This window comes from Pristiophorus japonicus, chromosome 1, assembly GCF_044704955.1.
Source record: "Pristiophorus japonicus isolate sPriJap1 chromosome 1, sPriJap1.hap1, whole genome shotgun sequence".
NCBI lineage: Eukaryota > Metazoa > Chordata > Chondrichthyes > Pristiophoridae > Pristiophorus > Pristiophorus japonicus.
The window spans coordinates 306,530,457-306,554,405 of record NC_091977.1 but is presented as its reverse complement, the minus strand read 5'-3'; the positions used below and the strand labels follow the sequence as shown (position 1 = coordinate 306,554,405).

The window sequence follows — 23,949 nt, the reverse complement described above, 5'->3', positions numbered from 1 at the left end:
CCAAGTCAGCATGGATTTATGAAAGGGAAATCATGCTTGACAAATCTTCTAGAATTTTTTGAGGATGTAACTAGTAGAGTGGACAAGGGAGAACCAGTGGATGTGGTGTATTTAAACTTTCAAAAGGCTTTTGACAAGGTCCCACACAAGAGATTGGTGTGCAAAATTAAAGCACATGATATTGGGGGTAATGTATTTACGTGGATAGAGAACTGGTTGGCAGACAGGAAGCAGAGAGTTTGGATAAATGGGTCCTTTTCAGAATGGCAGGCAGTGACTAGTAGAGTGCCGCAGGGCTCAGTGCTGGGACCACAGCTATTTACAATATACATCACTGATTTAGATGAAGGAATTGAGAGTAATATCTCCAAGTTTGCCGATGACACTAAGCTGGGTGGCGGTGTGAACTGTGAGGAGGCTGCAGGGTGACTTGGACAGGTTAGGTGAGTGGGCAAATGCATGGTAGATGCAGTATATGTGGATAAATATGAGGTTATCCACTTTGGTGGCAAAAACACGAAGGCAGAATATTATCTGAATGGCGGCAGATTAGGAAAAGGGGAGGTGTAACGAGACCTGGGTGTCATGTTGCATCAATCATTGAAGGTTGGCATGCAGTTGCAGCAGGCGGTGATGAAGGCAAATGGCATGTTGGCCTTCATAGCTAGGGGATTTGAGGAGAGGAACAGGGAGGTCTTACTGCAGTTGTACAGGGCCTTGGTGAGGCCTCACCTGGAATATTGTGTTCAGTTTTGGTCTCCTAATCTGAGGAAGGACGTTCTTTCTATTGAGGGAGGGCAGCAAAGGTTCACCAGACTGATTCCTGGGATAGCAGGACTGACATATGAGGAGAGACTGGATCGACTGGGCCTGTATTCACTGGAGTTTAGAAGAATGAGAGGGGATCTCATAGAAACATATAAAATTCTGATGGTACTAGACAGGTTAGATGCAGGAAGAATGTTCCCGATGTTGGGGGGAGTCAAGAACCAGGCTAAGGATAAGGGGTAAGCCATTTTAGGACTGATATGAAGAGAAACTTCTTCACTCAGAATTGTGAACCTGTGGAATTCTCTACCAGAGAGTTGTTGATGCCAGTTCGTTAGATATATTCAAGAGGGAGTTGGATATGGCCCTTGCGGCTAAAGGGATCAAGGGGTATGGAGAGAAAGCATGAAAGGGGCACTGAGGTGAATGATCAGCCATGATCTCATTGAATGGTGGTGCAGGTTCGAAGGGCTGAATGGCCTACCCCGCACCTATTTTTCTATGTTTCTATGAAAGGGCAGTGGAGTGGGGTTAACTGAAGTGCTCTTGCAGAGAGCCGGCATGGACTCGATGGGCTGAATGGCCGCCTTCCATGCTGTAACCATTCTATGATTATGTGAATCCTTATAGGAGCACAGAACTTCACAGTCCCTCATGTACAACTTCCATTTGCCAATAGTGCACGAAGTATTCAATGGCTATCATGCTGATTAAAAGGAAAGTAGCTCTACTGGTCAGTCCCACAGCTGAATGGTACTTACCAGTTGAGTTATTTCTTGGCTTTAAGATCAATGCTTGGATATTCATTTTCAATTATCTTCGAGTTCTGGAATTATTTGTTTCGGTAGCTAATCTGGAGCAGGCACTTCAAAGCCAATTAATTTCTTTTGAAGTGTATTTACTGTTGTTTTCTAAGCAAATAAACCAATTCGCTCACGGCAAGGTCCCATAAACCGTAATGAGATATTTGACGAATTAATCCATTTTGGTGATTAGTTTGAGGGATGAATGTTGGCCAGGTCACCGGGAGAATTCCCTGCTCCTGTTTGAATCGTGCCATAGGATGGTTTACATCCATCTGAACAGATATATAAGGGGGTTTAATTTAACAGTGTATATGAAAGAAAAAGATAAATGTATTTTCAATGGAAATTATACATTTTTGGAATCTTTCTGTAACATGCAGGTTGTGTTTTTTGTATAGAGCACTGTTAGCTGATGTTGAAGCACACTACCAGGACCCAACATTACCTTACCCTAAAGACGATAACACACTGCTGTATGAAATCACAGCTTACATGGAGGCTGCTGGGATTCACAACCCTCTTAGTAAGGTAAGTTTGCGAGGAGGAATACTTTTTTGAGTCAGTGAATAATTTATGCAATGTTCAATCTAAGTTGCATGATAGAACATTCGAATATCAACTATAATCGGGCTTCAAGAGTACAGATCCTAGCCCTTCTAGTTTTGCCAGTATCAGTAGTGCACTGCACTGTACTTGTGTTTCTGGGGTAGGCTCATTCATTGTGTACCTGTTTTCAAACTTCTCCGAAATGTTAGCCATTCTGGTTTGATTGCATGAAGTTTTGATCATTTGTGTTAAATGCTTTCTCACATGTTGCTGGCAATTGGTTTTACTGTGTGTAGTTTATTGCAGTGCAGTGTTTTCATCTGTGCCAATTTCCTTTCCCTGTGTTTTTTTCCCCCTTCCTCATTGACACCCTCCTCCTGGTAACTCATGCTAGAGTCCTGGTACACTGGTGGAAGCATCCAAGTAGCCATTCTTTGAGTAATCCTGGACAGTGAATGCTAGCAAACTGTTAAAGTGTGGGGCATTTTAGCTGAGATATATGTACACACACTCATACTCGTTCACTCTCCAGGGTTTGCTGATGGTGAACATGAGTCCTTACCTACTCCTTTTCTCCTTCCCTGGCTTGAGAATTTAGAAGCCAGTTGTGAATCTCAACTATTGCCCAGCTGAGGTTGGGTAACTCGGTACAGACCGGGGTTTCAAACCTGGGATCTTCTCATGTCGGTATGGTTCAGTACCACAGCACATTTACCCACCAACGCAGGTTGATCAGTTCTTACACGGTGGTCCAAACAGCACTGAAGATGGGAGTATGTTGAAAGTGTAAATTCATATATATCATGTTGCATCCAGGCTCAAAATTAAGTCTGTAAGTGATGCAAGTCTTCTAACAAAATTCATGATATAATTCTCCTTTAAACACAGAGGCATATTAGAGGGAGTTTGCAAAATATTTTACTTTGTGCTTGTCAAGATAAGGGGTGTTGAAATTGAGCAATTAAATACTTTTTACTTTTTGTGGCCATTGTCTGCATCAAGCAAGATGAGATCAAGTACAGCACAGGTTAGATGCAGAATAAATCTTCCTTTGCTCGGTCCCAAGAACACCCCTACTCTTGTCTATATAACATATCCATTTACCACTTCAGTCGTCCTTACGGCCTCTTTTCCTGAAGTCGTCAATTTAGGGCTTTTTTTGTCAAATTAGGGGCAATTTTGTGCTGTGGTCTCGGACTACTCCAAAGTAGCAGCCTTGTAGTCAGCAGAGCAAGAACATACTCTATCATCCCACCTTAGAGAGTGAAATAAGTACAAAATAATACATTCAGCTCTGCATTAGTATGTGGAATAATTAAACAAAGTATGAATCATTTTTTCTTTTTAATTTCTTGGGAATGTGCATGACACCAATGAGGCCCATCCGTAGTTGCCCTGAAGCACGCGATATAGGATTGGAATCACTTGTCGACCAAACTGGGAAGTGGTGATGGGTTGCTTCACGAAAGAGCATTAGTGAACCAGTTGGATTTTTACAACATTTTCTGATACCAACACAGTTTCCCACAGTGGGATTTGAACTCTCAAGTTCTGGCTTGCTGGTCCTGTACCATTACAGCTAGATTTATCATACCCTTGTGGTATAAGTTGTCACACAAGACTTGACTCACTCTCTCTCTTGCTCTTGTTAAAATGAGTTGTATTTTTACTGGCTTTCTTTTATTTCTAGATTTACATTACCACAAAGAGGTTGCCATATTTTCCAGTGGTGAACTTCCTGTTTCTGATTTCTCAGTTGCCAAAAGTGCAATACATTAAGAACCAAGGTAATGCGCTCTGTGAAATTACTGCATGCAGTGTAAAATGCACAAAATGGATTTAGTGTCTGTGTTTGGAAACCAGAACTTGTTGCATTTGATTACTGATTTTAATTGCCAGTCATTTCTCCCCTCTCTAATTTACTCCTTTTAATTATCCTCTGCTGCTGTCTCATTCAGATGGGTGGGTGACTCAGTTTTGAGATGATTGATCTGATGCTGCTGTATATTTTTCAGGGCGAGGCCGGTGAGTCAGTTTTAGTTTCCTCCCCCCCCCCCCCCCCCCCCCCCGATAATGTGCAGTGCTCCATCTAGTGGCTCGCGTGAGAATTCTCAGCTCTCCGTGGGGACAGATGGGGCTGGCATTTGAACTTGTGGCCAATTTCATAGAATCAGAATGTCACCGCAATGAAACAGGCAATTTGGTCCATTAAGTCTGCTTAATCCCAGATAAGCCAATCTAATCTCACTCTCCTGCTTGCTGCCCATGCTCTTTAATAATCCTCTTTCAAGCAAAAAGTGGTAGAATACAAGTTAGATCCTCCATCCCAGAGTTTCGAATCCCAATTACTTACTGTGAAAAAGCACAAAGTGAAAATCAGATTCCCACGGGGAGAGTAAAATTGCAGGCAAAAGTCAACATTTGGGGGGGGTACCTCTTCCACATCTCCTAACTTCTGGATCCAGAAACCTGGGAACAATTCTACCACAATAGTTGCACAGTCCACAGAGACTATAAAATTAGGAAAACAGAATGGGGCAAAGATTCAACGTCAACATAATATTCAAGAAATAGACACACACGCACCTGTGGAGTCAAGAATTTCCTCGGAGTGTGTCAATCTAGTCCCAAATATTTAGTCTGTACATTTTATTTCCCGCAGGTTTTGCCAACTACATGATAATCTAACTCCTGAAGTATAGAAATTAGTTGAAAAGTAATATTAAAAAGCAGTTCATCAAATTAGATTTTTAAAAATCCATATCACAATTTAATGCCGCAACTATCATGAAGGTGGAGGCTCACAATTGGAACTTGTGCAGTGATGAATGGTTCATATATTTGCTTCCAGTTACAGAGAAAAACACTGCCTCCTTTGTGCCTCCTATTGCAACTATTTGCTGGCTCTGTCACATTATTGAGTCATTGTTCTGCATGGCCAGGATGCTAACATTGATTTGGGACTATGGAGCTAACATTTTGTAGTCCCCACATGAATCCTTGTAGTTGTCATGGTCTGAGCAACAAAAGAATTGGAGCAACTTGTCCTGCTCCTATTTGGATCACAATGCTTTTTTTTTTCTTCTGTGTGGTTTGATCAACATTATTTTCGACTATGGAAGCTTAAAAGTTGTTCCACTTTGAGCTACACATTTTAATGACGTTACTGATGTCACCGCATCCTGGTGTGGAACTAGTGAAATTAACCATCAAATACAGCTGCATTCAAATGACAAGAAATTGTCACTGTCGAGTTCTTTTTTGCTTGTCACTGCTTCTTCTTGTGTGGATGAACACTGAATGTGGGATTAGATTAATCTTTATCATGTAGGTAGCAGAATTCTTTTTGTTACTATTCCTAGTAAGACTCTATTAGTGAGTTGGTCACACTGCAGGTAAAGGTTACAAAGGCAGATAGGGGATGGTTGACCACCAGGCAGAGCAGGAGTAGGAAGGCAGTGCAGGAGTCCCCTACGGTCATCTCCCTCCAAAACAGATATACCGCTTTGGATATTGTTGGGGGAGATGACTCACCAGGGGAAGGCAGCAGCAGCCAAGTTCATGGCACCAGGGGTGGCTCTGCTGCACAGGAGGGCAGGAAAAAGTGTGGGAGAGCTATAATGTTGGGGGATTCTGTTGTAAGGGGGATAGATAGGCGTTTCTGCAGTCACAACCGAGACTCCAGGATGGTATGTTGCCTCCCTGGTGCAAGGGTCAAGGATGTCTCGGAGCGGCTGCAGGGCATTCTGGAGGGGGAGGGTGAACAGCCAGTTGTCGTGGTGCATATAGGTACCAACGATAGAAGTAAAAAGCGGGATGAGGTCCTACAAGCTGAATTTAGAGAGCTAGGAGTTAAATTAAAAAGTAGGAGCTCAAAGATAGTAATCTCAGGATTGCTACCAGTGCCACGTGCTAGTCAGAGTAGGAATTGCAGGATAGCTCGGATGAATACGTGGCCTGAGGAGTGGTGCAAGAGGGAGGAATTCAATTTCCTGGCATATTGGAACCGGTTCGGGGGGAGGTGGGACCAGTACAAACCGGACGGTCTCCACTTGGGCAGGACTGGAACCAATGTCCTCGGGGGAGTGTTTGCTAGTGCTGTTGTGGAGGGGTTAAACTAATATGGCACGGGGATGGGAACCTATGCAGGGAGACAGAGGGAAATAAAATGGGGGCAGAAGCAAAAGATAGAAAGGAGAAAATTAAAAGTGGAGGGCAGAGAAACTCGAGGCAAAAATCAAAAAGGGCCACATTACAGCAAAATTCTAAAGGGACAAAGAGTGCTAAAAAGACAAGCCTGAAGACTCTGTGCCTCAATGCAAGGAGTATTCGAAATAAGGTGGATGAATTAACTGCGCAAGCAGCTGCTATGTTATAATTGGGATTACGGAGACGTGGCTCCAGGGTGACCAAGGCTGGGAACTCAACATTCAGGGGTATTCAACATTCAGGAAGGATAGACAAAGAGGAAAAGGAGGTGGATTAGCGTTGCTGGTTAAAGAGGGAATTAACGCAATAGTAAGAAAGGACATTAGCTTGGATGATGTGGAATCTGTATGGGTAGAGCTGCGGAATACCAAAGGGCAGAAAACGCTCGTGGGAGACCGTCAAACAGTAGTCGTGAGGTTGGGGATGGCATCAAACAGGAAATTAGGGATACGTGCAATAAAGATACAGCAGTTATCATGGGAGACTTGAATCTACATATAGATTGGGCTAACCAAGCTGGTAGCAATGCGGTGGAGGAGGATTTCCTGGAGTGTATTAGGGATAGCTTTTTCGACCAATATGTTGACGAACCAAATAGAGAGCTGGCCATCCTAGACTGGGTGTTGTGTAATGAGAGAGGACTAATTAGCAATCTTGTTGTGCGACGACCCCTGGGGAAGAGCGACCATAATATGGTAGAATTCTTTATTAAGATGGAGAGTGACAGTGTTAATTCAGAGACTAGGGTCCTGAACTTAAGGAAAGATAACTTCAATGGTATGAGACGTGAATTGGCAAGGATAGACTGGAAAATGATATTTAAAGGATTGACAGTGGATAGATAATAGCAGACATTTATAGATTACATGGATGAACTTCAACAATTGTACATCCCTGTCTGGAGTAAAAATAAAACTGGGAAGGTAGCTCAACCGTGGCTAACAAGGGAAATTAGGGATAATGTTAAATCCAAGGAAGAGGCATAGAAATTGGCCAGAAAAATCAGCAAACCTGAGGACTGGGAGAAATTTAGAATTTAGCAGAGGGGGACAAGAGTTTAACTAGGAGGGGGGAAATAGAGTATGAGAGGAAGCATGCTGGGAACATAAAAACTGACTGCAAAAGCTTCTATAGATGTGTGAAGAGAAAAAGATTAGTGAAGACCAACGTAGGTCCTTTGCAGTCAGAATCAGGTGAATTTATAATGGGGAACAAAGAAATGGCAGACCAATTGAACAAATACTTTGGATCTGTCTTCACTAAGGAAGACTCAAATAACCTTCCGGAAATACTAGGGGTTCGAGGGTCTAGCGAAAAGGAGGAACTGAAGGAAATCCTCATTAGTCAGGAAATTGTGTTAGGGAAGTTGATGGGATTGAAGGCCGATAAATCCCCAGGGCCTGATAGGCTGCATCCCAGAGTACTTAAAGAAGTGGCCCTAGAAATAGTGGATGCATTGGTGATCATTTTGCAACATTCTATTGACTCTGGATCAGTTCCTATGGACTGGAGGGTAGCTAATGTAACACCACTTTTTGAAAAAGGAGGGAGAGAGAAAACAGGGAATAATAGACCGGTTAGCCTGACATCGGTGGTGGGGAAAATGTTGGAATCAATTATTAAAGATGAAATAACAGCGCATTTGGAAAGCAGTGACAGGATCGGTCCTAGTCAGCATGGATTTATGAGATAAGTGTGCAAAATTGAAGCACATGGTATTGAGGGTAATGTATTGACGTGGATCAAGAACTGGTTGGCAGACAGGAAGCAGAGTCAGAATAAACGGGTCCTTTTCAGAATGGCAGGAAGTGACCAGTGGGGTGCCGCAGGGTTCAGTGCTGGGACCCCAGCTATTTACAATATACAGCAATGATTTTAGATGAAGGAATTGAATGTAATATATCCAAGTTTGCAGATGATACTAAGCTGGGTGGCGGTGTGAGCTGTGAGGAGGATGCTAAGAGGCTGCAGGGTGACTTGGACAGGTTAGGTGAGTGGGCAAATGCATGTCAGATGCAGTATAATGTGGATAAATGCGAGTTTATCCACTTTGGTGGCAAAAACAGGAAGGCAGAATATTATCTGAATGGTGACAGATTAGAAAAAGGGGAGGTGCAATGAGACCTGGGTGTCATGGTACATCAGTCATTGAAGTTTGGCATGTAGTTGCAGCAGGCGGTGAAGAAGACAAATGGCATGTTGGCCTTCATAGCAAGAGGATTTGAGTATAGGAGCAGGGGAGGTCTTACTGCAGTTGTACAGGGCCTTGGTGAGGCCACACCTGGAATATTGTATTCAGTTTTGGTCTCCTAATCTGATGCAGGACGTTCTTGCTATTGAAGGTTCACTGGATTGATTCCCGGGATGGCAGGACTGAAATATAAGGAGAGACTGGATCAACTGGGCTTGTATCCATTGGAGTTTAGAAGAATGAGAGGCGATCTCATAGAAGCATATAAAATTCTGACTGGATTGGATAGGTTAGAGGCAGGAAGAATGTTCCCATTGCTGGGGAGTTCCAGAACCAGGGGTCACAGTCTAAGAATAAGAGATAAGCCATTTAGGACTGAGATGAGGAGAAACTTCTTCACTCCGAGAGTAGTTAACCTTTGGAATTCTCTACTGCAGAAAGTTGTTGAGGCCAGTGCGTTCGATATGGCCCTTACAGCTAATGGGATCAAGGGGTCTGGAGAGAAAGCAGGAAAGGGGTACTGAGGTTGAATGATCAGCCATGATCTTATTGAATGGCGGTGCAGGCTCGAGGGGCTGAATGGCCTGCTTCCTGCACCTAATTTCTATGTTTCTATCTCCTGGTGCACACAAATCAACTGTGTTTGGTAAAGGGAAGATAACTCAATATTGTACCTTCTTTCCCCGGCCCCCCCCCCCCCCCCCCACTGTGTACCACAATTTCCTGGGTGATGCCCTGTATTTTGAGGGCATTTGCAGCCTCAGGCGGGGGATAACTACCTTCGTTTGACATTATGAACTTCTAACCTTGTGTGGCTGTGAAATTGACTGAAAAAGTGATCTACAAGACTCTGGTTAGACCACACCTGGAATACTGTGAGCAGTTCTGGGCACCACACCTTCGAAAGGATATATTGGTCTTGGAGGGAGTGGAGTGTAGATTTACTGGAATGATACTGGGACTCCAGGGGTTAAATTACGAGATTACACAAATTAGGGTTGTATTTCCTGTAATTTAGCAGATTAAGGGGCGATCTCATCGAAGCTTCAAGGATATTGAGGGGAACAGATCGGGTAGATAGAGAGAAACTATTTCTGCCGATTGGACAGTGTAGGACCAGGGAGCATAGTCTAAAAATTAGTCAGACCTTTCAGGAGTGAAATTAGGAAACACTTCTACACAAAGTTTGGTAGACGCTTGGAACTCTCTTCTGCAAATGGCAACTGATGCTAGATCAGTTAATTTTTAATTTGAGATTGATAGATTTTTGTTAACCAAAGGCATTAAAGGATATGGGGCAAAGCCTTGTATATGGAGTTAAGTTGCAGATCAACCATTGAGTGGTGGAACAGGCCCGACCGCTAAATGGCCCTATGTTCATATGTACTGGTGTCTTGACTGCTCGAGTCTGCAGTAGGTTATCTTCAGCAAAATATAATTTATTTATATATGTAAACATTTTTTTTATAATCTCCATGACAAACACAGTTGACATTAAGTACAGTATTAAGCCAAGTACACAGGTATTTGACTTTTATTTCTGTTGCACGAGTGCTACATGTGCAACATTACTCGGAAAATAGACCAATAAATTGGATGTCTCCTAGCAGTCAGATCAAAAGCAATTATGTCAGAAAGCTGATGGTATATCAGTTTGCCTGACCCTTCAGTTGAGATATGTAATGAAGTTGAAGACTACAAAAATTAATTTAAAAATTGAGAACATTAGTGCAGTGATGCATTTTGTATTGCTTTCAACAGGAATCAGAGAATACTGTGAATAAAAAAAATATCAAGCACATATTGTCTTGGTTCTAGTATATGCAAATAGTGTTACAAAATTACAGAAAATCACCGCTTGTAATTTGCGGTCAGCAACAAAACAAAAGCACTTGCTGTTGGCCCTGAAAAAAGCTGCCCAAAGAGAACTGTAATTTTTATCTCTATCTCTGTGGCAAGAAGTTTGCCATTTTCAACATTCAATTGATTTCAACGCTCTAATGGGGATCCCACAGTGCGATGCCGCTGTGATGTCAGCAAGCTGTCTAAACAGCCAATCACATTGCAGAATTCTCAGACAGGGAACCAGGAAATGAGAACCTGCTTTTATTCGGACTTTTAAAAAAAAATGTTGGAGCGAAATAAAGATGGGGACAGTCACATGGGGATAAGGTAGAAGCTGAAATATCATGAACAAACTTGAAAGCTTTTTTTTAATTGTAATTGTTACCACAATGGAGAAATTTGACACTCCACAAATGTGAAAATTAGTTTTTCAGGACCAGAACATTTGTTTACCAGTCAATGTGCTGCTAAAACCTCAGTTACACCTATTCCAGCAAGGTTTAACATTTAATGAGGTATTTAACAGTGAAATTACTGCGGAAAAGCTCAAGTTTTCATCAGTTTCACTGATTACACTGATTGCCGGCTGTGGGGTGTGGGGTGTGGGGTGGAGAGTGGGAGGAGGAGGAGCGCAGCCTGTGTTGGAACAGTGAATGAATGAATGACTGACAGGATTTCCGCGTTTAGATGTGCATGTGCTAAATCCTGAAGTCAGTTTGAGGGGCAATGATGGCGAACGCTGGTAGTTACCCACTGCAAACTCCCGGCCCCGTTTGCATGACTTGTGTAGGAAAATAAAATAAAAAGCATTTCTCCAATGTTTCAAATAATCAGCATGTAAAGCATTGGGATAATCTGACTGTTCCATTCTATTTCCTTCTGTTTGCAGGAATGGTATGTAAAAAATCCACAGATCCCATAGATTGGCCACCTCTGGTAGTCGGACTCGTCACTCTGCTGAAGCAGTTCCATTCGCGTTACACGGAGCATTTCCTGGCCTTGATTGGCCAGTTTATTCGCTCCACAGTGGAGCAGTGCACTACCAGGTAAGGATCATTTTATGTCTTTGGGGTGGGGGAAGACACAGTGCCGGCACACTATACTGAGCAGTTTCATAAAACAGTTAAATGTTAAAATTCTGATTTTCATTAAGGACGCTGCAATTCTGAAGCCAAAAAAATGAATTTGCAAAACTGAGCCTCCAGCTGACATTTCTCTATTTTATTGCAATGATATTTAAATATATGGTATATAAACTCTTTGACTCAATTATATAATTTCAACCCAGGCATGTTTTTCTTTTGCACATTTAGCCAGAAAATCCCTGAAATGCCTGCAGATGCTGTGGCTGCCTTGATGTTCTTGGAGAATTATGTTTATTACACAAAACTATCCAGGAAGGTAGAGAAATGTTCATTACTGTGAATTTTACATAAGAACATAAGAAATAGGAGCAGGAGTCGGCCATATGGCCCATTGAGCCTGCTCTGCAATACATCAGGAAGGGGTTAGGTTACACAGGGTTAAGATAATAGACCTATAGCTGTGGAATTCTAGAAATGCACCTGGCTCAAATAGATTGCCTTTTTTTCCGGTTTGATTTCCAGTGGGTAACACAAAATGTGTCACAATTTTTAGCAATCTGAGGGAGGGCACAAATTGTGACCTGTAGGAAAGTGTGAGAACTTGTTTACCAGATTGTCCTTGCTTAACTCTCCTGGTGGGCTAAATTGGTACTGGTGCAACACAGTCGAGAAGAAGAATTGATCAACATTGTATTTCGTTCCTTGCTAGGTTGTGGAAGCGCACGTCCCTAGTTTCATCTTTGATGAGTTCAGGACGATTCTATAATGTTTCCTGAGGTGAAGATATTACTCTGCGATGAAGTGAAGCGGAATGTGTACTAATGTCTGTGAAATGCTGGAATCTTTCGCTAACATGAATATGTCTGTCGTGGGCAGTACTAAAGCACTAAAAGAGTGAAATTCCTCCTGTTGAGAATTTTACTGAAGATGTTTATGTGAATATAAATGAGGAAATCTCATTTTGTACTTGGTAACATTGTCTGCTGAGTCCTTTTTTTAAAAAACAATTTACAGTTGCAAGATCTGTATAATCTAAATTCTGATTCAAGTAAATTGTACAAAAGTGTTTACTTGAAGTATTACCACAAAAAAATAATGGCTGTAATGTATTGCATTCTAGTGAGCTGTAAATTATGAAAAATAATCTTTGTTTAAAACATTACCATTTGTATGCCATTTAAAAACTGGAACTTCAAGCAAAATGAAATGAGAGTACCTTGTTTAGAAAGGGAAATGGTTGCTATTCCTCTAAACAGAAAACATTTTTACATTAGAAATGTCGGTGATTTTTGACTGTACAGCTGACTATTAAAAGTTCTTTCTGATTATGCTCTGGTGTTGAAACATTCAGTGGTTTTCCGAGATGTGTTGTAGTGCAAGTTGATGCACTGTCCCACAAACAACGCTGAGTTAATGGGGATTTCACTTGAAGGGATTTTTTTTCTTTACTTTTCCTTTTCACTTGTAAATGTAGCTAGTAACACAGGCAGAGGTTTCGATGATGCCAGAGAGCAAAAAGCAACCTCTAACATAACCTTTTAGATGATCAGTTCATTGTTATTCAGGAAGTTGTTTTGCTGTCTCGCATTAATTTCTACATCTTAGTATAGATTAAGAATAGTTATAAACATACGAGCAATGACTGATTGGTAAAGACCCTCTGGTCCATCGATCCTGTCCCACACAATTGCGATACCTTGTGTATCAATATATAAAAATTTCACCCCACCCGAAACCATATAATCTAGAAGAGGCAAAAAAAGCAGATTTTTAAAAATAAAACCAGGCCATTTGGGAAATTCCTCTCCGACCCATCTAGCTGATTGAAACTAGTCCAGGAGATCACTCTGGCCTTGAATTCCCTGCAGTACCGACTGTTTGTAAGAGGTCATCTCCGCTCCAGCTTTCGCTTGAAGGAATTCAGCGAGTCTGCATCCACCACATGAAATGAAAGGCCTACTATTCTCTGGGGAAAAGAAGTGCTTCTTGACGTCGAATCGAGATCCTCCTCTTCCTCCTCTTCTTCCTCTTCTTCCTCTTCTTCCTCTTCTTCCTCTTCTTCCTCTTCTTCCTCTTCTTCCTCTTCTTCCTCTTCCTCTTCTTCCTCTTCCTCTCCCTCCTCACAGTGGTTGAGTGGGTGGGGAGCCTGGTTTGCCGCACGCTCCTTCCACTGCTGTGCATGATTTCTCCCAGGTGTCAGTGGGGTTCAGGGAGGCTTTGAGGGTGTCCTTGTAATGTTTCCGCTGCCCACCTTTGGCTCGTTTGCCGTGGACGAGCTCCGAGTAGAGCGCTTGCTTCGGGAGTCTCGTGTCTGGCATGCGAACTATGTGGCCTGCCCAGCGGAGCTGATCCAGTGTGGTCAGTACTTCAATGCTGGGGATGTTGGCCTGGACGAGGAAGCTAATGTTGGTGCGTCTGTCCTCCCAGGGAATTTGTAGGATCTTGTGGAGACATCATTGGTGGTATTTCTCCAGCAACTCGGTTTCTACTGTACATGGTCCACGTCTCTGAGCCATACAGGGGAGCGGGTATTACTATGACCCGTAGACCATGAGCTTGTGGACGCTTATTCCAAATGGATTGAATGCGTAATCATGTCATCCAGCACGTCCACAGCCACCATTGAAAGCCTCCGGGCCATGATTGCCACCCATGGCTTGCCCAACGTCTTTGTCAGCAACAATGGACCGTGTTTCACCAGCTCGAATTCAACGAGTTTATGACTCGCAATGCAATCAAGCATGTCAGGTCTGCTCTGTTTAAGCCTGCGTCTAACGGTCAAGTGGATCGGGCAGTCCAAACAATCAGCATGAAACGCGTGATGGGACGGCTCCTTGCAGACCCGCTTGTCTCACATTCTGCTCAGTTACCGGATGCGACCCCACTCGCTCACTGGGGTTCTCCCGGCAGAATTGTTAATGAAGAGAGCACTCAAAACCAGGCTCTCCCAAGCCCACCCGGATCTTAATGATCACATGGAAACCCAGCGACACCGGCAGAACATGTACCATGATCGTGTGACTGTTTCACGTGACATTGATAACTACCTTATATTTGTCCTGAATTACAGTCATGGTTCCAAGTGGGTTGCTAGCACTGTTTCGGCCAAGGAAGGGAATAGGGTGTTTATAATCAAACTGTTAAATGGCCAAATGTGCAGAAAGCATTTAGATCAGACCAAATTGCGATTTACTGATGACCAGGAATGACTTGGAGGACATCACCATCGACAATCCACCAACACACACCCAACCAGCACTCGACCTCACTGTCAATCACGAGGATGAACCCACCGTTCCTGACAGTCTGGTCAGACCAGCCGCGGTGCAGTGCAGCAATGGTCCGACCAACTCGCCCACGCCAGGGTTTGAACTTAGACAATCAACCAGGGAGCGAAGGGCTCCGGATCGCCTCAACTTGTACCGAAGACTTTGGGGGGGGGGGGGGGGGGTGGCGGGCAGGGGGGAGAGGAATGAAGTTATGTATGTAACTATGTAATACTTGCCATCAGAGGGTGTGGCTGTTGGAGTCCTAATGGTCACTGGCACACATGTGTAGGGCCAGTATAAAAGGTTGGCTGCCATGTTGTATTGGCACTCTGGTGTTGTAATAAAGAAGACTAAGGTCACACTAAGTTTAGCTCACAGTACTCAGCCTCATGGAGTTCTTCTATACACAACAATGCTGACCGTTTATTAGAGAAGAGAATTGCAGGGCACACTCCATGTAATGGACATGCTGCTTTAGATGTCCTGGGGCCGTTTTTTTAAATAGCCAACTACTTTTGAAGCAGTTCTTACAAATTCTAGTTCATCAGTTCAGAAAGAATACTTCAATTTGAAAAGATGCTGTTCTGCATTTGAAACAATGAAAAGTCAGAAGGCATCCTCTCTGGAGACTTGCTGATGGAAATGTAATCACCGGGGAAGCAATTGATTTCATATCTTAACGACAGGACCTTTTAAACAAATATGTTTACTCCAGGCTTGCACTGCAGCTGAAGCCATGGGGATGAGATTGGTCATGGAAGTCAAGAGAATCGGGCGAGGTGCAGAGCTGGCTGCCAATCATCTCCTGTTTTGCTCGATCACCGAGAGCAATTTCACTCCTCCTCCCTCCCTCCTTTCCTTCCCCCCCCCCCCCCCCCCCCCCATTCTCTGAATCTGTAATACATTAGCAAATAATGAAACACTCAGATGGATAAAGGGACGAGATCAAAATTGAATGTGAAGAAAAAGGCAGACACTCAGTACATAGACAACAATGGAGAGGATGACAAAAGGGAGTTCGAAGAGGTTAGGACTGAAGTCAGAAAAACAAAGGATACAAAATTAAATTATTAAGGAATGTAAGAAATAATATTCTACAGACACAAGAAGAAAAATCAGCATGGGGATAGGGCCACAAAGGGATGTACAAGGTAAACTCACAGGTAATGACAGTGAAATATTGATTAGCTACTTTGCCTCTGTATTTTCCAGGGTGTAAGTCAACAAAATCAACTCTGGACTGTTGTGTTTATATCCCTGTTGGCTAGACACCCTGAGAAGGACTTGAAATACTGTGACACAAGATGGCTGGTCTGGATTAGGAAGAAACCTGTTGCTGGGAGAAACACGTGGGGGCTGATCTCTCCCACAGAAACAGGTGAGAGAAGCTGGGTCTCTTCAAATGTTAATTTGAACACTGGCCTACCAGCGGCCAGTGACGTCCGAGTTGGGTGCTCTTCGGAAAGCCAAGGGACTCTTGTGTGTGGAGCCAGGTTGCCGAGGGAAGGGTGCAAGGACAAGACCGACACCTGCATTGTCTCCACAACGCTCCAGCAATCAGGACTGATGGGCCATTTAACACTCAATCGGGAAGCCTTCAGACATCGATCGATTGGCTGGTTTTGTTCAGACCCCAGCACACAGCGCGAAATGAGACCTGAAGAAGCTATGGAAAGGTTCCCCGAGGCAACAAAACCATCCAAACCCAGCCAGAATTGTAGATTACAGGAGTATAAGAAAGTTTTGGAAACTTGATCTTCGTTCTATCGCATCCTACGTGAAGCCATGTTTGCCCACCCCTCGAGAGCAAAGCCTCGCTTCTCCAACCCGACGGATTTCAACTTCAACCTGGATCTCGCATGCTTCAGTCAAGCACGGGGCTGTGGAGTTGAACCGCTGAGGAAGGACCAGCGAGCAAGGAAGGGCGGATTGGGTGAGAACTCAATAGTTGCACGCTCACCAACCGACCCACGAAAGTGCGTGAGGGGGTGTCAGTGTTCCCTAACCAATCCAGAGGGGGGTTTAGAGTTAGGTGGGTCCTGGGAGGGGTTAGTACATGGGATGGGTTGGTCTGTTGTCGGCTGACAAGGGAAGTGCACTGTTTTACTGGGTATTAGTGCATTGTGTGGTTCTATTTCACAAGCATCTGGTGAGTGGAATGGAGGTGTTGATCTGTTGTAATAAACCTTGTGATTTTGAACTTGAAACGTTGGTCCGTGTCTCACTATAAGACAATGCATTGTAACTCTTCGCCTGAGCAAAAGGACAGGGTTAGTGTGCTTGCTATAAGCGGGTGTTAAATCATAAACAGTAGATTGGATAACTGTGAGAGACCTATTGGCACCGGTCTTTGCGGAAAACCAACCTGTAGCGCAGCAAGCAAGGCAGGGCCGATTTGGCACCGATCACTGCCAAGTAAAAACCCTTACGTATTTGGACCCTACGGCGAGGCCTCGAAAACCTTGGGGAAATAACCATAGACTGACCACTTACAGGGGAGATGAACAGGGTGGACATGACATTAGCAGAGATCAAAATACATATAATGGCATTTAAGATATGTGGGGGGAGGAAGATAATTGATGAGCTAATCAAACAGAGAGAGGTTAAAACCCAATGTCCAGATAAATTGCATCCACGCATATTAAAAGAAGTTAGGGAAGAGATAGCAGAGGCACTATTACATAGATGTAAAAATTGATTAGAAAAGGGTATAGTGCCAGAGGACTTGCAGACAGCTAATGTTATTCCTACATTTAAAAATGACAATAGAACAAGTCCAGGGAATATATAGACGAGTTAGCTTAATGTCAGTGATGGGAAAAATAATGGAATCTTTTTTCAAAGATGTAATAGAAAACATCCAGAAATTGAAAATATAATATAGTCAGCATAGATTTCAAAAGGGAAGGTCATGCTTGACCAACCATTTTGAATTATTTGAAGAAATTACAGACAAAGACCAGAGTAATTTGAATTTTCAAAAATCCTTGAGAATAGACCAATGATTAAAGTCAGAGCATATGGAGTCGGGATAGTTAGCAGAATGGATAGCAAGCTGGCTACAAAACAGAAAACAGAATAGGGGTTAAGGGTAGCTACTCAGACTGGCAAAGGGTGGGAAGTGGTGTTCCACGGGGATCGTTGGGCAACGTTCCTGCTGAGCTGCACATGCGTGCAGCAGTCTGGAGGTCCTGTGCAGGCTGCTCGTGGGCTCCACAATGTGAATAACCACGCATGCGCAAAAAATTGAATGACCCACAGCCAGTTTAAAAGAATGTTACAGGGAATCAGTGCTGGGCCACTGTTGTTCACAATTTACATTAACGATTTGTACTTGCGAATTGGAAATACAATTTTAAAATTTGTGGATGACAGCAAAGTGGGTGAGGGGGCGGGGGCAGTGGGGTATGGTTAATACTGAGGAAAAAATGTGACAAAATACAAAAAGTCATTAATAAACTTGCAGAATGGGTATTCAGAGAGTGGTTAAAATGTGGAACGCAGAGGAGTAGTTGAGATGAATAGCATCGATGCATCTAAAGGAAAGCTAGATACACACACGAGGGAGAAACGAATAGAAGGATGCTGATAAGAGTTAGATGATGTAGGGTTGGAGGAGGCTCGTGTGAAGCATAAACACCGGCCAAGGCCAGTTGGGCTGAATGGCCTGTTTCTGTTCTGTAGACTACACATTTGTATTTTCCAAAGATCTTTACTTATTTTAATAATGTTCTGGTTAAATGACCATAGTCATCTTGCTAATGAATGTAAGGTTCTGCTACAATAACTGGTTGCAGAATTTGATGGGATATGATGTTGAAAATAAATTTGAGCTGACTTTGAAATTATTTACCTGGCTTAAGTGCAGAGTGGGCCCTGCTCAAATTAAAAGAATGTTCCACGTTGCTTGTTTTGGAAATTTAACGCTCTATCGACCTTCTGTCACAGCACTCTGGTGACATTTCCACCATGTTCACCTGAGGATGCCAATTCAACTTCTGACCCGTGGAAAAGAGGTACGGAAGAAATATAACTTGGGTGGGGTGAAACGATGGAATCTTGCCCTCAATAAATAAATCTAATGTTCAGAAGAGAAAAAAAAATTGCCAATTTTCTAACCTTCCTCTGCTGAAGTCACTGAGGATATGGTAACATACTTCACCATTTGGTTGAAGTGGCCATTCTTCATGTGTGAGGTAGTGTTGACTGGCTATTTCACTGGAGGGCATGACACCCAATGTGCATGTATACATATTTTCCAGCTGAGTGCTACAGTCACTCAGGGCTGGGGACTGTAGTTGACTCCTCTATAATTACAGGGTACCACTGCATGTCTCCGCAAGAACCTACAAATCCCCTGGGAGGACAGACGCACCAACGTTAGTGTCCTCGACCAGGCCAACATCCCCAGCATCGAAGCACTGAACACACTCGACCTGCTCCGTTGGGCAGGCCACATTGTTCACATGCGTGACACAAGACTCCCAGAGCAAGCGCTTGACTCGGAACTCCTTCATGGCAAACAAGCCAAAGGTGGGCAGCGGAAACCTTACAAGGACATCCTCAAAGTCTCCCTGATAAAGTGCAACATCCCCACTGACACCTGGGAGACCTTGGCCAAAGACCACCCTAAGTGGAGGAAGCGCATCGGGAGAGCGGTGAGCACCTCGAGTCTCGTTGCCGAGAGCATGTAGAAATCAAGCGCAGGCAGCGGAAAGAGAGCACGGCAAACCAGTCTCACCTACCCCTTCCCTCAACGACTATCTGCCGCACCTGTGACAGAGACTGTGGCTCACGTATTGGACTGTACAGCCACCTAAGAACTCATGTTAAGAGTGGAAGCAAGTCTTCCTCGACTCCAAGGGTCAGCCTATGATGATGATGAATTACAGGGGCACTGAGGACAACTATAATGCTCAATGGCTGCCCTGGCTGAAGTTAAATAATTCAGCAAAGACAAAGAATCAAACCTGGGAACTTCTGGCTGTAGAGCTAAACATGAAACTGTTAACATTTCATACTGCCACTAATTAAACCGCCAAAATCCAATGTAATAAAAATGATTTTACTTATTCAATTACCTTGAAGCAGTGACCTTTGGTCAATTCCTTTATTGAGGGCTGTTTTTCAGCCTTACCTTTTTGTTTGATTTGAAAACTTTTCTGAGTTTAATTGGTTGTCATGGAAGTAGATTAGTTCCTGAAGAGAATTGTCTATAATTTGGAACCTTAAACCACTGGTGCCAGTCTTCACTCATACTATTTAGTTATTTCTGAGATTCGGCGAGTGATCATGGCGGAGGGTCGGCGAATGCTTGATGCGGAGGTATGGTGAGAGGTTGTGGCGGAGATGCGGCGAATGTTTTTGTGGCGGGGGAGCGTCGAGAGATCGTGGTGGAGGTGCGGCGAATGTTTTTGTGGCGGAGGAGCGTCGAGAGATCGTGGCGGATGTCATGTATTCAACCAGCATTGTAACCCATGTATAAACTGACCTAAGTTGTACACTGTGAGAACACTGACCACTAGGTGGGAGACACTCCTAACCTGGACCTTCAGGTATAAAAGGGGAAGCTCCACCCACCTTCATCACTTGAGTGCTAAGGAATAAAGGACAGGTCACAGACTGACCTTTTCTCAAGCATGGGCCTCGTGTGCATTTATACTGTGTAGTAAGGAAGTATCAATGGCGATAAGAAACTGGGATTTAAACCACGCGAGCATGGCCACTAGCAGAACAGACGAGAGGTACTGTGTTAAGGAATGGTGGGAACAGAGATTCAACATTGTTAAAACAGCACACAGTTCTCCAAGCAGACAAGGGCAGTCAGGCATGCCCCAACATGAAGTCGAACCCAGAGGTGGAGTTCGACAGAGACAATGGCAAGCTGAACAGAGATTCACGCCATTGCAAGGGACAATGCGGCCAGTAATGGGGCCATCAATACCTGTTAATGGTGCACTCAAGGACAATAACAGGGGCAGTCAGGGATGATCGACTGGCAAGGGACCTTTTGTTTCAAACCGCAACTCATGCTGGAGGCGTGGAGGCATACATTCAGCCGGAGTTTGCAGAGATGAGCAAAATACCTGCAGAAATTGCAGGAATGGACACTGGGGGAAATCGCTGGAAGCTGAAGTTCAGCGAGTTCATGTGGAGCATGTATACAGTTCATACATCAGGACGCCACCGATAATGATGAAAGTGCTCCTCAATGGCATCCCAGTATCAATGGAGTTAGACACGGGTGCCAGCCAGTCCCTGATGGGTATTAAACAGTTCGAAAAGTTGTGGGCATCCAAGGCCAGGAGGCCAAAATTATCGCCGATTGACGCACAGCTACGGACTTACACAAAGCAGATCATTCCGGTGCTAGGCAGCGCCACGGTAGTCATGACCCACAAAGATTCAGAGAACAGGTTGCCACTCTGGATTGTCCCAGGGGACGGTGCCGCACTACTGGGGAGGAGTTGGCTTGCTGTCATGAACTGGAAATGGGGCGATGTCAATGCAATTTCCTCTGTGGAGCGAGTATCATGCTCACAGGTCCTGGACAAATTTGACTCATTATTTCAACCCGGCATTAGCACTTTCATGGGGGCCAAGGTAGTGATTCACATAAACCCGGATGCCAGACCAGTACACCACAAGGCCAGAGCGGTGCCGTACGTGATGCGGGAAAAGATAGAAGGCGAATTGGACCGCCTGTTGAGGGAAGGCATCATCTCGCCAGTCGAATTCAGTGACTGGGCGAGCCCGATTGTGCCGGTGTTCAAGGCGGATGGGTCGGTCAGGATATGTGGCGATTACAAGACCACCATCAATCGGGTGTCACTCCAAGACCAGTACCCACTACCGAGAGCGGAGGACCTCTTTGCGACGCTATCCGGTGGCAAACTTTTTTCAAAATTGGACCTGACCTCAGCTTACATGACCCAGGAGCTGGCGAGTGAGTCGAAGAAGCTGACCACCATCACGACACACAAGGGGTTGTTTGAGTACAACAGATGTCCGTTCGGGATTCGCTCGGCCGCCGCGATCTTCCAACAAAATATGGAAAGCCTCCTCACGTCGATTCCAGAGACGGTGGTTTTTCAGGACTACATCCTCATTACGGGTTACGATACTGAAGAACACCTCCACAACCTGGAGGAGGTGCTATGCAGACTGGACCGGGTAGGTCTGCGACTGAAAAAGGCGAAGTGCGTCTTCCTAGCTCCAGAGGTAGAATTCCTGGGGATGTGGGTAGCAGCAGATGGGATCAGCCCTACTGCATCCAAGACGGAAGCGATCCAGAGAGCACCCAGACCCCGTAACACGACGGAGCTGCGTTCGTTCCTGGGGCTCCTGAACTATTTTGGTAACTATCTTCCCAAATTGAGCACGCTGCTAGAGCCGCTACACTTGCTCCTACGCAAAGGTCGTGAATGGGTCTGGGGGGACAGCCAGGAAAGGGCTTTTAATAGAGCAAACAATTTGTTATGTTCCAACAATCTGTTAACGCTATATGACCCATGTAAGAAACTTGTGTTAACGTGCGATGCGTCGTCCTATGGTGTCGGGTGTGTATTGCAGCATGTCAATGCCAAGGGTCAGTTACAGCCGGTAGCTTATGCCTCCAGGAGTCTGTCCCAGGCAGAAAGGGGCTACGTGATGGTAGAAAAGGAGGCGCTCGCATGTGTATATGCGGTAAAGAAAATGCACCAGTACCTGTTTGGCAGGAAATTTGAGCTGGAGACAGATCACAAACCCCTAACGTCCCTTTTGGCCGACAACAAGGCCATAAATGCAAACGCATTGGCCCGCATACAGAGGTGGGCACTCACGTTAGCTGCCTATGACTACACAATTCGGCACAGACCGGGCACCGAAAACTGCGCCGATGCACTCAGCAGGCTCCCACTAGCCACCACTGAGGGGGCTACCGAGCATGGTGCTGAGATGGTCATGGCTGTTGAAGCTTTCGGAAGCAAAGGCTCACCCGTGACAGCCCGTCAGATTAACGTCTGGACAAATAGAGACCCGCTATTGTCTCTAGTCAAGAAATGTGTCCTGAATGGGGACTGGGCAGCCACGTACAGGGCATGCCCTGAGAAATTTAAACCATTTCACAGGCGCAAGGATGAACTCTCGATTCAGGCCGATTGCCTACTGTGGGGAAACCGCGTAGGCATGCCCCAGATGGGCAGAGAGGTGTTCATCAGAGAACTCCACAATGGGCACCCGGGCATTGTCACGATGAAGGCAATTGCCAGGTCACACGTTTGGTGGCCAGGGATAGACGCAGATCTGGAACTTTGTGTTCGCAGGTGCAACACGTGTGCCCAGCTGGGCCATGCGCCCAGGGAAGCCCCCCTTAGCCCCTGGCCATGGCCCGCCAAGCCTTGGTCACGCATCCATGTGGACTACGCAGGTCCTTTCATGGGGAAAATTTTTTGGTTGTAGTAGACGCCTACTCCAAATGGATCGAGTGTGACATTTTAAATTCAAGCACATCCTCTGCCACGGTAGAAAGTCTACGGGCAAGGTTCGCCGCCCACGGTCTACTGGACATCTCGGTCAGCGACAATGGCCCGTGCTTCACAAGCACTGAATTCCAGGACTTCATGGCAGGCAATGGAATTAACCATGTCAGAATGGCACCATTCAAGCCGGCCTCAAATGGCCAGGCAGAACGAGCAGTGCAGATAATCAAACAGGGGATGCTCAGATTCCAAGGGGGTTCCCTACAAACCCGCTTATCACGCCTCCTGTTGGCCTGTAGATCCCGACCACACTCGCTCACAGGGGTTCCACCCGCAGAGCTACTAATGAAAAGGACGCTCAAAACCCGATTATCCCTTATACACCCTACCATGAAAGAAATTGTCGCGAGCAGGCGCCAGTCACAATATCACTACCATGACAGGAATGCGAGGGCGCGATGTATTGATGTAAATGATCCTGTTTTTGTCCTCAACTACGCTGCAGGGCCCAAATGGCTTGCAGGCACTGTGGTTGCCAAAGAGGGAAGTAGGATTCTGGTAGCTAAACTTATCAATGGACATATCTGCCGCAAACATGTGGATCAAACAAAAAGGAGGTTCAGCAACCCCATAGAAGAAGCAGAGAAAGAACACGATATAGAGTTCACTTCACCACCGGTGACCGGACACTGTGGGCAGTCCGGACAGGCCTGAGGCACTGCAAACAGCAGACACTCAGGCCAGCGGCCAACAACCGGAGCCCCA

At 44.8% G+C, this 23,949-nt stretch overlaps 1 protein-coding gene across 3 annotated transcripts in view; it reads left to right on the top strand.

Moving 5' to 3' along the window:
* Window positions 1-12,778, top strand: part of washc5 (WASH complex subunit 5) — a 74,835-nt gene extending 62,057 nt beyond the window's left edge. For all 3 annotated transcript variants that reach the window (XM_070888533.1, XM_070888531.1, XM_070888532.1), the window contains exons 24-28: window positions 1,973-2,102; window positions 3,811-3,907; window positions 11,255-11,411; window positions 11,679-11,766; window positions 12,160-12,778. In XM_070888533.1, coding sequence (XP_070744634.1) covers window positions 1,973-2,102; window positions 3,811-3,907; window positions 11,255-11,411; window positions 11,679-11,766; window positions 12,160-12,216 — 529 coding nt within the window. In that variant the 3' untranslated portion in view covers window positions 12,217-12,778. The remainder of the gene's footprint in view (window positions 1-1,972; window positions 2,103-3,810; window positions 3,908-11,254; window positions 11,412-11,678; window positions 11,767-12,159) is intronic.
* Window positions 12,779-23,949: the final 11,171 nt, after the last annotated feature.